General features: G+C 42.6%; 1 protein-coding gene across 1 annotated transcript in view; it reads right to left on the bottom strand.

Moving 5' to 3' along the window:
* EFHB (EF-hand domain family member B) overlaps positions 1-14,621 on the bottom strand; it is a 40,211-nt gene that overhangs the window by 18,936 nt on the left and 6,654 nt on the right. Inside the window, exons 2-5 of the mRNA XM_038391519.2 lie at positions 13,758-13,979; positions 9,037-9,244; positions 5,984-6,202; positions 5,205-5,386 (exon numbers count right to left, since the gene is read on the bottom strand). Of these exons, the coding sequence (XP_038247447.2) occupies positions 5,205-5,386; positions 5,984-6,202; positions 9,037-9,244; positions 13,758-13,979 (831 nt within the window). The remainder of the gene's footprint in view (positions 1-5,204; positions 5,387-5,983; positions 6,203-9,036; positions 9,245-13,757; positions 13,980-14,621) is intronic.

Below are 14,621 nucleotides of genomic sequence, written 5' to 3'. Positions count from 1 at the left end.
GAAGGTATACATTGTCACCAAATGTGAAATAGTTATGGGTCAGGACAAAGTCACAAAGTTCTGCCACCAGGTTAGCCGTGACAGTATCGGGGATACTGTTCCTGACGGCTTGTAGTCCATCTTTGTGTGGAATGTTGGTGTAGAGGGCTTCTACATCCATAGTGGCTAGGATGGTGTTTTTAGGAAGATCACCAATGGACTGTAGTTTCCTCAGGAAATCGGTGGTGTCTCGAAGATAGCTGGGAGTGCTGGTAACGAAGGGCCTGAGGAGGGAGTCTACATAGCCAGACAATCCTGCTGTCAGGGAAACTACAGTCCATTGGTGATCTTCCTAAAAACACCATTCTAGCCACTATGGATGTAGAAGCCCTCTACACCAACATTCCACACAAAGATGGACTACAAGCCGTCAGGAACAGTATCCCCGATACTGTCACGGCTAACCTGGTGGCAGAACTTTGTGACTTTGTCCTGACCCATAACTATTTCACATTTGGTGACAATGTATACCTTCAAATCAGCGGCACTGCGATGGGTACCCGCATGGCCCCACAGTATGCCAACATTTTTATGGCTGACTTAGAACAACGCTTCCTCAGCTCTCGTCCCCTAATGCCCCTACTCTACTTGCGCTACATTGATGACATCTTCATCATCTGGACCCATGGAAAAGAAGCTCTTGAGGAATTCCACCATGATTTCAACAATTTCCATCCCACCATCAACCTCAGCCTGGACCAGTCCACACAAGAGATCCACTTCCTGGACACTACGGTGCTAATAAGAGATGGTCACATAAACACCACCCTATATCGGAAACCTACTGATCGCTATTCCTACCTACATGCCTCTAGCTTTCATCCAGATCATACCACTCGATCCATTGTCTACAGCCAAGCGCTACGATATAACCGCATTTGCTCCAACCCCTCAGACAGAGACAAACACCTACAAGATCTCTATCATGCATTCCTACAACTACAGTACCCACCTGCTGAAGTGAAGAAACAGATTGACAGAGCCAGAAGAGTACCCAGAAGTCACCTACTACAGGACAGGCCCAACAAAGAAAACAACAGAACGCCACTAGCCATCACCTTCAGCCCCCAACTAAAACCCCTCCAACGCATCATCAAGGATCTACAACCTATCCTGAAGGACGAGCCATCGCTCTCTCAGATCTTGGGAGACAGACCAGTCCTTGCTTACAGACAGCCCCCCAATCTGAAGCAAATACTCACCAGCAACCACACACCACACAACAGAACCACTAACCCAGGAACCTATCCTTGCAACAAAGCCCGTTGCCAACTCTGTCCACATATCTATTCAGGGGATACCATCATAGGACCTAATCACATCAGCCACGCTATCAGAGGCTCGTTCACCTGCGCATCTACCAATGTGATATATGCCATCATGTGCCAGCAATGCCCCTCTGCCATGTACATTGGCCAAACTGGACAGTCTCTACGTAAAAGAATGAATGGACACAAATCAGACGTCAAGAATTATAACATTCAAAAACCAGTTGGAGAACACTTCAATCTCTCTGGTCACTCGATCACAGACCTAAGAGTGGCTATACTTCAACAAAAAAGCTTCAAAAACAGACTCCAACGAGAGACTGCTGAATTGGAATTAATTTGCAAACTGGATACAATTAACTTAGGCTTGAATAGAGACTGGGAATGGATGAGTCATTACACAAAGTAAAACTATTTCCCCATGGTATTTCTCCCTCCCACCCCACCCCCCACTGTTCCTCTGATATTCTTGTTAACTGCTGGAATTAGCCTACCTTGCTTATCACCATGAAAGGTTTTCCTCCTTTTCCCCACCCCTGCTGCTGGTGATGGCTTATCTTAAGTGATCACTCTCCTTACAGTGTGTATGATAAACCCATTGTTTCATGTTCTGTGTGTGTGTGTGTGTGTGTGTTTGTATATAAATCTCTCCTCTGTTTTTTCCACCAAATGCATCCGATGAAGTGAGCTGTAGCTCAGGAAAGCTTATGCTCTAATAAATGTGTTAGTCTCTAAGGTGCCACAAGTACTCCTTTTCTTTTTGCAAATACAGACTAACACGGCTGCTACTCTGATAACTGCTTACTATGGATTCTTTCTGTATTCACAATAAATGTGGTGATAAGATCCTGCTGGTTTTTATTTTATTGGTATAACACTTATATTTGTACATCTGATACAGCAGGGGTTGGCAACCTATGGCACGTGTGCCAAAGATGGCACGAGAGCCAATTTTTAATGGCATGCCATTAAAAATCCTGCCTGGCCAGGCCTGCTCTTCTTGACCCCCCGCCCACCACTCTCTCCGTGCAGGGCAGGCAAGCTTCCCCCCTCCCCCCGCCTCTTCCCCCAGCATGCTGGGCTCCTGCCCCTCCTTCTCTCCCTCCCTGCGGCCGATCAGCTGACGGCCCTTGCTATGGAGCGGAAGAGGAAAAAGTGGAGCTGCAGCGCGCTCTCTGTTCCGGGGACCTTGGGGAAGGGGGTGCAATCGATATAACCCCTCCAGCCCCCTGCAGTAAGCCGCTCAGGGCAGGGGACTGGGAGGACCCCCACGACCCCAGCCCACACCTCCAGCCCACTGCCCTGACCCCTACACCCCCCAGCCCTCTGCCCTGACCCCTCCTCACACACACCCTCAGCCCCGTGCCCTGACCACTGCCACAACCCCAGCCTCCTGCCCTGACCCCTCCACCCCCCACAACCCCAGCCCTGACTTCAGCACCCCCCCACATACCCAGCCCCCCCGCCCTGACTCCAGACCCCATGCTCTGACTCTTGCACCCCCCAGATCCCCACCCCCACCCTGAGCACCAAACGGGAGTTCCCATACACACACACACACCACATTCCCACCTGCACCCCTCGCACCAAATGGGAGCTGCCCAGGTAAGCGCGCCACACCCAAACCTCCTGCCCCAACCCTAGCCCCCTCCCTCATTCTAGCTCCTGGCCAGACCCTGCACCCCAACCCCCAGCCTGCTCCTTCACCCCCAGCCCTGTTCTCAGCGCACTCCCATCCTCATCTCAGTGCAGAGAGAGGAAGAGAATGGCTAGAAACAGGGAGAAGGTAGGTACTTAGTCTATGTGGACAGGGCCAGGACCCCAGACCGGCAGCGGGCTGAGTGGGGCCGGCAGCCGGGACCCTGGCTGGCAGGAGCTGGAGGATGGAACCCCAGACCGGCAGCGGGCTGAGCCGCTCACCCCCGTGCTGGTCTGGGGTCCCAGCTGCAGGCCCCTTGCCGGTCTGAGGTCCCGGCTGCAGGCCCCACTTAGCCCGCTGCTGGCCTAGGGGAACGGAAACCTAAGCCAGAAGCGGGCTGGCGGTGTAAGATCAGCATCTTAATTTAATTGTAAATGAAGCTTCTTAAACATTTTGAAAACCTTGTTTACATATGACAATAGTTTAGTTATATAATATATAGACTTATAGAGAGAGAACTTCTAAAAATGTTAAAATGTATTATTGGCACGCAAAAACTTAAAGTGAATAAATGAAGATTCAGCACACCACTTCTAAAAGGTTGCCGACCCCTGTTGTACAGTATATCTGACATAATTTATTTCATGTAAGTGCTATATTGTCATTATCTGAGCCTAGAAGGTTTCGTATATGTAAAGACACTGTGGTTAAAATTTTCAAAATCACCTACATGATTTAGGACACTATATCATTTAGGAGGCTAAGTCACATGACTTTAGGTGGCTCTTAGGAGCTTAAATCACTTAGGCACTTTTGAAAATTTTGCCATATATTTGTATTAATTAATACTTGAAAAATTAGTGGATCATAGAAACTTAAGCTCCAGTTCAACAAACCATCTCTGTTCAACAAAGCACTTAAGCACATTTTAAGTGCTTTGATGACTAGCAACAGATTTATATACCTGCTTATGTGCTTTGTTGAACTGGAGCCTTAGTGAAGAATGTTGAATAATTACCTTCGTTATGCTATTGATCTAATAAGAAATGTGAAAAGTACATATTTTTCATTGGACAGTGTATGGCTGTAAAGGAAGTTGGCATTTCTTCAAGAACGATACGATTAAGGGATTTTAGTGTATGTGGTCCCAGATTAGTTTAAACTGATATGAAAAGAAAAATTATGTCATTCATATTTTTTTCCAGATGGATCATCAAGGCACAGAGTTAAGGTTATTTTATCTCTATATTTGGCACTGGTATGACCACTGCTGGAATACTGTGTCCTGTTCTGGTGCCCACAATCCAAGGATGTTGATAAATTGGAAAGGGTTCAGAAAAAAGGCATGGGAACGATTAAAGGATTAAAAAGCCTGTATTACAACGACAGACTCAAGGAGTTCTATTTAGCTTAACAAAGAGAAGGTTAAGGGGTGACTTGATTGTAATCTACAAATACCTACATGGGGAACAAGTGTTTAATAATGGGCTCTTCAGCCTAGCAGAGAAAGGCATAACATGATCCAATGGCTGGAAGTTGAAGTTAGACAAATTCAGACTGGAAATAAGGTGTAAATTTTTAACAGTGAAAGTAATTAATCCTTGGAACACTTTCCCAAGGATCATGGTGGATTCTCCAACACAGAAATTCTTAAAATCAAGACTGGATGTTTTTCTAAAAGACATGCTCTAGGAATAATTTTCAGGAAATTCTGGGGCCCGTGTTACACCTGGCATCAGACTAGATGATCAAAATTGACCCTTCTGGCCTGAAATGCTGTATGAGTGCCTTAGCAGTGTATTTCTTTGCCTTAAAATGTTTGGATCTCTTAAAATTAACTTTAACTTCTGAATTTCCTGGGTTCATAATGCTTGTTTCTGTCATAATTAAAACATTCTTATAATTTTTTCATCTTTAAATTATTGGTATGTACTGTTAAAAACCGTATCAATTTAATCCTAATATTCTGTCTGCGAATATTAATATTGGGCACTTGTAAAATGCCAAATATTTCATCCACAGATCTCAGTGCTTTACAAAACTTTTTTAACCATTTTACAGATAGGGAAACTGAGGTACAGAAAGGTTACATGACTTGCCAAATTACACAATGAGTCAATCATAAATCTGGGAATTTAACCCAGGTCTTTTGACTTTCGGTGTGGTGCCCTATCTGCTTGACCACATAACCTCCCAGACCCATTCTGCAGGTATACCAGAGGTATCTAGAGAGAATCTTCAGAAGCAATGTACAGTACCTCTGCCTTTGGTCTTGTCTTAAAAAAATCTCTCTCATATACGCCTTTCTCGCTGAAGACAGATGGACATAATAATGCATAAGCATTGGCTTCATCACCATAATTAGTTCTGTCACTGATGCGGCGAATACGAGGGGCAGGAATGTCTGAACGAATGGTTGGAACGCCGCATAATGGGTAACCTGTGGGGAAAAAAATCAATACACAACATAAAGAAATGAAAGAACTATGTTTGCAGCAGTAGCTCACACAGAAATAGCAGCTGTGTCATATAGTATTCCCACAAACTAGGGAAGGATGAACTACTTTGGATAAAATAAGAACTGACCTGAAATTCTGCCTGAAACTCAAGTCAAATCTTTTATTATGGGGTTTTTAAAAAGAGATTTAATTTTCCTCCAACCTAGTTTTTACATGTTTCTACACTTCATAGTTTCAGCTGTAACCAGAAACATAAGTATTTAAATACTGTAAAGAAGATTATTGTTGCTTTATTTCCAACCAAGCGGCTTTTATTAGAAATATCATAAAAAAACTGTTTCTCCTGAGACTTCCAGTATAATTTCTAGACCAAAGAGTTTTGATTAACATCCAAACTTTTAGATGCTTATCCAAAATGAACCTCCAAACCTTAATCTGAAGCATATGAATCAAATTTGGTTGAATACTGTTGGATAAATTAGATTTAGGTAGTGGACTATTCTATGTAATTAGCACATTTGCCAATACTTTCTAAGATTGCTTCTGATTTTGTCTTCACTAGCATTCACTGTACTTACAAGTTGCAGGGAGACCTCCTACAGTTGCATTGTACTGAGAAGAAGTTGTGCGATAATCAGCAAATACCCGATCTGTTGGTCTTGTAAGAGTTTTTGGTGTCTTTTCTGAGGTTCCAGGTTCCTTTGATACAAGATCTTCATCTTTCAACAGTGATCCATCATTTGTTTTTATTTCTGCATCTTCAGGTAGGAAAGGCTCAGAAACATCTGGCTTTTTCCCTATAAAATGTGAAGGTTATAAAATAGCCAAAATTATTAGATGCACACAACATAGTAAATATTTTAAGTAGTAAAAACAGTGACTTAAATCTACATTATTATTGAGTAGAAAATATTTAATATATAGATTACACATTTTCAAATGGTTCTGAGAGATTTTTAATCTCTCCTGCTTTACGGGATACATTTGCATAGCAAAATAAACTCTTCAAAAAAATAAAAAGCCCTACAGTTCTGACTGAGATTTGCACCTGATAGGCTCTAACATTAACCCAGCTTTAAAAAGTCCTTCTGATAAAATCAAAATCCCTGCACTTTTACAATCTCCAGTGTATCACTTCAAGGAAAAATAAAAACAAAACTTTCTCCAAGGTTTTCTCCAGGTGGGGGGGGGGGGAGAGAGAGAGAGATAAAAATATAATCTTTGGTGCAACCTGCTTAAATAATAAAGTGCACATATATGAAAAAGGAAAAAACAACAACTGTTACTTCTCATGTCTGACAGATTAAAATTAAGTTATTGTAATTTACCTTGACATAGCACAATGAGGCAGTGGTGGTCATGGAACTATTCTCTTCTATAGAGGTTCTTATACTGTGTTCATCATCATAGTTTCTGAGCACCATCCAATAGAGCATTAAGCAACATGACTACACATTTGTCACATATTATTTGTTCTCTCATGCTGCGTATGGCTCCCTGATTCTTTGCTCCAGCACAGCTTAGAACAGTGGTTCTCAACCAGGGGTATGTGTACACATGGGGGTACACAGAGGTCTTTGGGGGGGTACATCAACTCATCCAGATATTTGTTTTACAACAGGCTACATAAAAAGCACTAGCAAAGTCAGTACAAACTAAAATTTCATACAGACAATGACTTGTTTATACTGCTCTATATACTATACACTGAAATGTAAGTATAATATTTATATTCCCATTGATTTATTTTATAACTATATAGTAAAAATGAGAAAATGAGCAATTTTTCAGTTATAGTGTGGCTGTGACACTGTTGTATTTTTATGTCTGATTTTATAAACAAGTAGTTTTTAAGTGAGGTGAAACTTGGGGGTACACAAGACAAATCAGACTCCTGAAAAGGGTACAGTAGTCTGGAAAGGTTGAGAGCCACAGGCTTAGAGCAATCTGAGGGCTGTACAGAACACATGCCATATGAGCGCAGCTGACGTGCATTGTATAGGACACTCTGACTGCTTCCACGCCACCACTCTCTTTCTGTCCCTGTGTTGACCAGAGACATCGAAGTGGAAGATGATGAGCCATCTACACGGTACTATGCCAACTGGGGAACTCCTAAGTAGGCGCTTGTGGGCAGTCCCAGGTTTACAATGGAGCCAGTGGCGCCATGGAGCCAGGCCCATGCTCAGAAGGGGTCCTGTTCTGCTCTGCTTGCACTGTGCCCTGAGACCCCACCAGCCCGCTGGCTCCCCCCGACCCTGCCCACCACTTGCTCCTCTTGGCCTGCCGGCCAGCCGAGGACTCCTCTCCACACCCTGGCCGGACCCCAGTGCATCTCTGGCTCTGGGCAGTCTGCTTTCCACCCCCTGTGGGGCCCCACCTGTCTCCCCAGAGCTGAGCTGCCTGGGGCTGGTGCAGAAGCCTGGCCAGTCTTTGTCGGTTTGGGGTGAAGGGGAACAGTGGCAGGGGGGGCTTGGCTGGGCCCCTCCAGGCAAGCGGGTCCTGAGGGAGCCCAGCCAGGGCAGGCGCTGGCAGGGCTGATCGTGCTACTCCTGAGGGACTGGAGCGATTTCCCCGCCCTGGGATCAGCCCTTGCTGTGTTGCCAGCTCAGCCCGACAGACACAGTCGCCTCCCAGTAGGCAGGTGAGTGTGGCCAGGAGGCAGGGCGTGGGGCAGTGGGTCTCTGGCGGAGCCTAGGTGGAGGGATGCTGGGCTGTGAGGGGGCAGGGAAGATGTGTGTATTGGAGCACTAGGGAGTGGGGCGGTCTGTGTGGGGCGCCGGGCAGTTGTGGTGGGGCTGTGTGCAGGGGGATGCTGTGCATTTGTGGAAGAGGTCTGGAAAGGTGCTGAGCATAGTGGGTCTGTGGGGCTCTGGCCATAGGGAGTTGCAGGGGTGTTCATGTTGGAGGGGGGCTGCCCCCGTGGGGAAGGGGCAAGCTGGCAGCACAGGGCAGGGTGGGCCACTGTGCATCTGACAACTGCCGGTTTGTAAATAGTGCCCTTGCACTGGGCTGGATGGAGTGGGGCCTCCCCTGTCATGCCAGGTCCCTGGCTGGTCCCTCGCTCTGGGGACTGACCTCCCTGAGCCATGCTCCATTTCCTCCATGGGGGCTCATAAACGGTTAATCTGGCCCTGCTTGTGGGTAGTTTGTGCTCTTTTTAGTCTGCTCGGGTAATATAAAGGGAGCTGAATGGACCAGAGAATCCAATATCTAAAGGACACATTGCCAGCTATCATAATTTCAAAGCATGAAATTGCAGCAAGAGCTCAATGTTCAAATGGAAACATTATAGATGAATTTTTTTTAAAAGGTTTTTGCTAGCAAATGTAAACTTTTAACATTTTTCTTTAGCCATTTCTTTTTTGTTTTCCACTTTAACCCCCTTTCCAAACTCTAGCAAATGGGCCTGGTAATTCCCAGTGGGGAATCCATTCATCCAGAACACAGATCAGAGGAGCCTCTTTGTAGCCATGCTCCACAATGTACTGGGGGCCTGGTAGCACTGCGTGGGCTTCCAAATTCTACACCTCCTGTGCAGTATGTGTTCAGCTTCAGCCAGGGCCTTTTCCAGTGGCTGAGGAACAGACAGGAGTATCCCCTAAGTGCTTTCTAGTACTAAATCACATACCTTTTGTAATTATGTTTTTTTCAAATTCTTCAACAGACATTTTGTCTTTCCAGTTAAGAAAGTTTACAAACTCCAGATAATCAATCAGACCATCTTTATCCAAATCACAGTAATCAAATAAAGCATCCAGGAGTTCCTCATCTAGATCGATATTTAGCTGAAAACAAGACTTCCTCAGTTCTTCTTTGTCTATCCTCCCATCTCCTTTCTGTGACAAATAACACACAACAGTTATAATCTCACACACTGCATAAGGGGTGTTCAAACTATGGCCGATGGTCCAGAAACAGATAATAGGTCATAAATATGTAGCCAATCATATAATTTAAGAATATTCAAATTGAATCTTGAAATCATAGACATGTATGATTGGGGAGGGACCACAAGAGGTGATCAAGTTGAACCCCCTGTGCTGAGGTAGGACTGATAAAAACCTAGACCACCCAACACAAGTGTTCTTATAAACCTCCAGTGATGGCGATTCCACAACCCCTCTTGGAAACCTATACCAGAACTTAACTACCCTCAAAGTTAGCTTTTCCTAATATCTAACTTAAATCTACCTTGCTGCAGATTAAGCCCATTACTTCTTGTCCTACCTTCAGTGGACTTGGAAAACAATCAATCACTGTCCTCTTTATAACAGCCCTTAACATATTTGAAGACTGTCATCAGGTCCCCTCTCCATCTTCTTTTCCTCAGACTAAACATGCCAAGTTTTTTTAACCTGTCTTTATAGGTCAGGCTTCCTAAGCCTTTTATCATTTTTGTTCTTTTCCTCTCAATTCTCTCCTATTTATCCACATCATTCCCAAAGACAGAATCCAAAAATCCAGAGCAGTTTGGTAATTCACAACCTGAATTCACATGCATCAATGAAATAACTTTTTACTTAGATGATAAGGTAACTTGAAATTAAGAGCTAATATCAATGTAACAGTGTACTGTGACAAGATGACAGTCTAATAATAAATGCTAAGGCAAAGATAAGATTTATTTTCAAATAAGGTGTCAGTCCGGAATGAATACTATAGTTAAGGTTCCACAGGGAATTCCAATATAATTCCCATGTTTTTTCTCTTGGACCTGAAATTTTTCAAGCTTGGTCTCTGAAGTAGTATAATTTGGAGAAAAGTCTGAGGAAAATCGTTCAAATGCTTTTGAATTATGAAAGACTGACAGAAATATACTTTTATAGTTTAAAAAAAGTTAAGATTACTTCTGCTCACTGATTTCCTTTGCTTGCTGATATCTTAAAAACAATGGAACAACAAAATTTCAAATCTGGCATGTAGCTAGTCCTTCATGAAGAACAGTCACTTAGCTAAGCTTAAAAACAAATATATTAAAATATTTATGTGGTTGAGAAATTGCTTCTGAATATGTCCATGGGCATCTGCTAAGACATGTCGCAGTTTCCAGTAAAACCTTCCAGTTACAAACAGCCTAGTGGCCCAGGCAAGGAGTGGAGCTGTTCTCAGGTTGTTGTGATAATTTGGACACAGGGGAACTGCAGTTGTGTCAGTGAAATATGCATAGCAATTCCTCTCAGCAAAGAGCCTTAACATCAGGAAGTGGAGAAAATCATAGCTTCACAAAATATCATAGATCCTCTGATTTTAGAGTTACTCCAGTGATGGTAAAAGCAAACTGCAATTGGGGTGCAGAAGATGGAAGGACAGGAGGGGGAGAGAGGGGAGGTACTGAGACTTAGTGCGGGGGCAGCCAGCTCCAGGCTGGGAAGGGGGGTCCTGGGGATTCCTACTTTCTCCAGGGCCTGTTCCATCCCCTCCGGATCCTGCTCTTTACTCTTCGGCCCAAACCCAGGCCCACCAGTCCTGCTCTTACCTCCGCTCCCCACCCCCAGGCATGCACAAGTTTACACCGCAGCAGAGCCACCATAATATTTCCATTGCAGGGGAGCTAACCCCTCCTGCCCCACCCTAGTTCTGCCGCCTGCACCACTCTACACATTTTGTTCAATTCTACAGCTCTCCTTCAGCAAACAACCATTCACCAAACTACTCTGCCCCTCCCAACACTGTTAGTTGTGAATGGTTGTTGCAGCAGTTAGGTATGCTGGCAGATGGTAGTTTGGGAAAGTGGTTGCTGGAAGGCTTGTATCCTTAGCTGAGACAGAATGTGACACACGGCTAGAAAGGGTTAAACATCCTGCAAAATAAATAACCTTCAAAATCAAAAGACTTTATGTGGGGAGATAATGTTTGTGTTTTTGTGTACTTACATATATACCAGTAGGGTCAACAATGTAACCAATAGTCCCTGTCTATGATATATTCTGATAGTTCAGAGATCAAAAGAACATCCTAGAATTTAAATGAATTTTAAAAACGGGATCTCTCTGTATTCATCTCTCTTTGAAATGTACTGTGAATGGTGAAGGAACAAGCAAATTGCCTTATGTTAATTCGTAAGCTAAGTACCAGTGATGGACCTCCTTCAAAGTCATCCTAATTACCTTTTGTTCCCTGAGGAACTCCAACTTGTCAAAGAGAACATAACATTGTATAAAAAGTTTTAGAGTAGCAGCCATGTTAGTCTGTATCCGCAAAAAGAAAGGAGGACTTGTGGCACCTTAGAGACTAACAAATTCATTCATCAGAATGAAGTGAGCTGTAGCTCACGAAAGCTTATGCTCAAATAAATTTGTTAGTCTCTAAGGTGCCACAATCCTCCTTTTCTTTTTATTGTATAAAAGATCCCTTGGGTCCTGATTTTGTCATCTCAGATCTGCTTAAGCTTCATTGGGGGAAGTTTGAGTTGCAAGATTGAGGTCCCAGCTATGCTGGTACTCCCTGAATATGATATTTCGACATTAGACAATAGCCTATGAATTATTTCTGAAAGAACTCTTTGCAACTACAAAACTCATCATCTCTGCTATGAATCTGAACCTCAATGAATTGAACACATGTATAATGATCTTTCAACCATATTCTCTCTCTCTTTTGTTTTTTAATAAATATTAGTTTAGTTAATAAGAATTGGCTGTAGCGTGTATTTGGGTATGATCTGAACTATTCAGTAACCTGGGAGGTAATGTCTGATCCTTTGGGATTGGTAGAACCTTTTCTTTTATATGATGAAATAAGATTTTCAGGAATCTTCATCTTATTTGATTTAGGTACCTGGATGGAGGCCTGAGGCTGGATCACTTTAAGGGAACTGTGTTGTCTGGACTTCTGAGTAACAAGTGAGATAATAAAGAAGCTGTTTTATGCTGGCTTCGTAAATCTAAGTATTGTAATATCCACCAGCTTTTTGGGGATTGTCTGCCCCATTCTTTGCAGTTCACCCTAATTGAGTGATCTTAGCTGCCCACCCCCCGGCCTCCCGCCCCGGGACCCTGGTCACACAGAGTTATGGTTGTAGTGTGTGATTCGTGGTGTATGGTAGTTTTATTAGTAGTAAGGTGTGGACCTGTGGGTGCCGGAGCAGAGAGTAGGTACTGTTAGGTGGCTTAACTTTCCATGTCCTAACTCTTATGGTTTTGTGTAAGGTATGTTATATGTGCAGCAACTTTAATTAATTAAGTTTGTGTGTATTCATTTTCTCTGTTTTTTTTTTTTTTTCAAAATCGAAAGTAGGGGTAGGTTAGGTACTTTGCTTGGGAGTGAGGGACACTGGGTGTTGGTAGAAGCATAGCTGATGCTGGTGAAGTGGAGGCAATGTTTCCCAGTGAATACAGCACTGGACTGAAAAGTAGGAGACCTAGGTTTTATTCCTGGCGCTACCACTGGCCTGCTGCAACACCCTGGCAAATCGCTTTGCTGCTCTGTGCCTCTGTTTCTCCAACTCTGAAATAGGAATAATGATCCTTACCTCATTTGTAAAGTGCTTTGAAATCTACTGACAAAAAGTGATATAGGAATTATTATCATCATCCTTTTTAGATTTTCTGTATATAAAATCTTTATGTCCTCAGCTACATGTGAAATATTATGTCAGCAGCTGCATATAAAACCTTCTCTATTGTAGAATAAAATCTGCCAGAAAAGTGTAGCTGTTGCCAGAGATGTGTCCTATGCAGAAGATATTATGTTAAAAATAGAGACCATTTTGCCAAAGCATAAGATTTTATGTCAGCTGCCTGAAGTTTTTCTTTATGATGAATAATGACAAAAATTGTTGATCCTCAAAAATTATTTTAACTACCCATTGTATAAGATGTACTGAAAATTCAGCTTTATAGTATGTTTGTGTGCTATATAATATTATTTTAAAGATACATAACCAAAAAAGTGAGATTTCCCCAGATAAATTACAGCCAGAGCCTATTTCAAACGGATTCTATTAAAAATGTCTGAAAAGAAACAAAATAAAAATTACACAGAAAATTCAAAGGGCATAAAACTAATATGAAAGCTTCACCCAGAAAGATCACCTACAAGTACAGAAAAACAGAAATGTATGCTCTATTTTAATCCCGTTTCAGAATGCAACCTGAACTTTAGAGTTGCAACCAACACTTCTGCAATAAACCTACATATCACGCCACACCCTTGTGTATAGAGTGCATAGGTGAAAGGTTTGTCTTTCATGTTGTCCTATCATATTTTCAACTTGTATTTAATTTTCATTACTATTCTATATACACTCATGGATATATTCATAACCTTGGAAAGTTAATATATATCACACACACATATTATGCACACAAATTATGTGTATGTAAATTTGTATTCTCTCAGAACACTGACCTTGTCATAATGCCTGAATGCTTCTAGTAATGTGCCAAAATTGTGGTAGTTAGCTTTCTTCAAATTCTGTCGAATTGCAGTGAAGACAGCTCTCTCTCTGTCTTTACCACGGAGGAACTCACTCGGAACCTTATTGTGAAGAAGATCACCAACTCCTACAAAATAAATAAACTCCTTTTGAGTTACACATTTACAGTAAGCTAAATTTTTCAAAAATGGATTCTAATTTTGGGGGCCTCTTCTGATGTATGCTCAACTTGAGACTCCGAGAGCCTGATTTTCAGCGTTGCTGAGTACCCACAACTCTGTTTGACCCATCTAATTGCAAATGGGAAGACAGCTGTCCCTCAAGATGCTCTCCTTATTTACATGTGGTCCATGCCATGAAAAGGTTTGTATATTCCTGAGCTAGACTCTCACAACTCTATCTAGAACCTCCAAAAACTCCTAAAAAAAAAGAGATGAGCATTACATGCTCTGAAAGTTAATAGATTCAGGATAAGGTGCACAAATGGGGAACACAAATTGCCAGTGTCAAGGGACATGTATTATGGATGCCCTATCTCTAGCCTATTGTGTTCCAAAGGGGCAAAAATATTTTTAAGAACTATGGAAAATTGAACACAGTATTCCAGATGAGGATGTACCATTAATTTTTATAATTGCATCATAATATTTTCTATATTATTCTCCATCCCATTCCTTAGGCATCCTAGAATTTGTTTGCTTTCTTGACCACTGCTGAACATGGAGCACAGGTCTTCAATGAGCTGTCCACAGTGATACTCAAGTCATTTTCCTAAGTTGATAAAGAAATTTAGAATCCATTATAATGTATGAGTTGTTCAAATTATCCCTTCAAAT

Source organism: Dermochelys coriacea, chromosome 2 (assembly GCF_009764565.3).
Source record: "Dermochelys coriacea isolate rDerCor1 chromosome 2, rDerCor1.pri.v4, whole genome shotgun sequence".
NCBI lineage: Eukaryota > Metazoa > Chordata > Testudines > Dermochelyidae > Dermochelys > Dermochelys coriacea.
The sequence above is the reverse complement of the archived record's forward strand: the minus strand, read 5'-3'. Positions and strand labels throughout refer to the sequence as shown.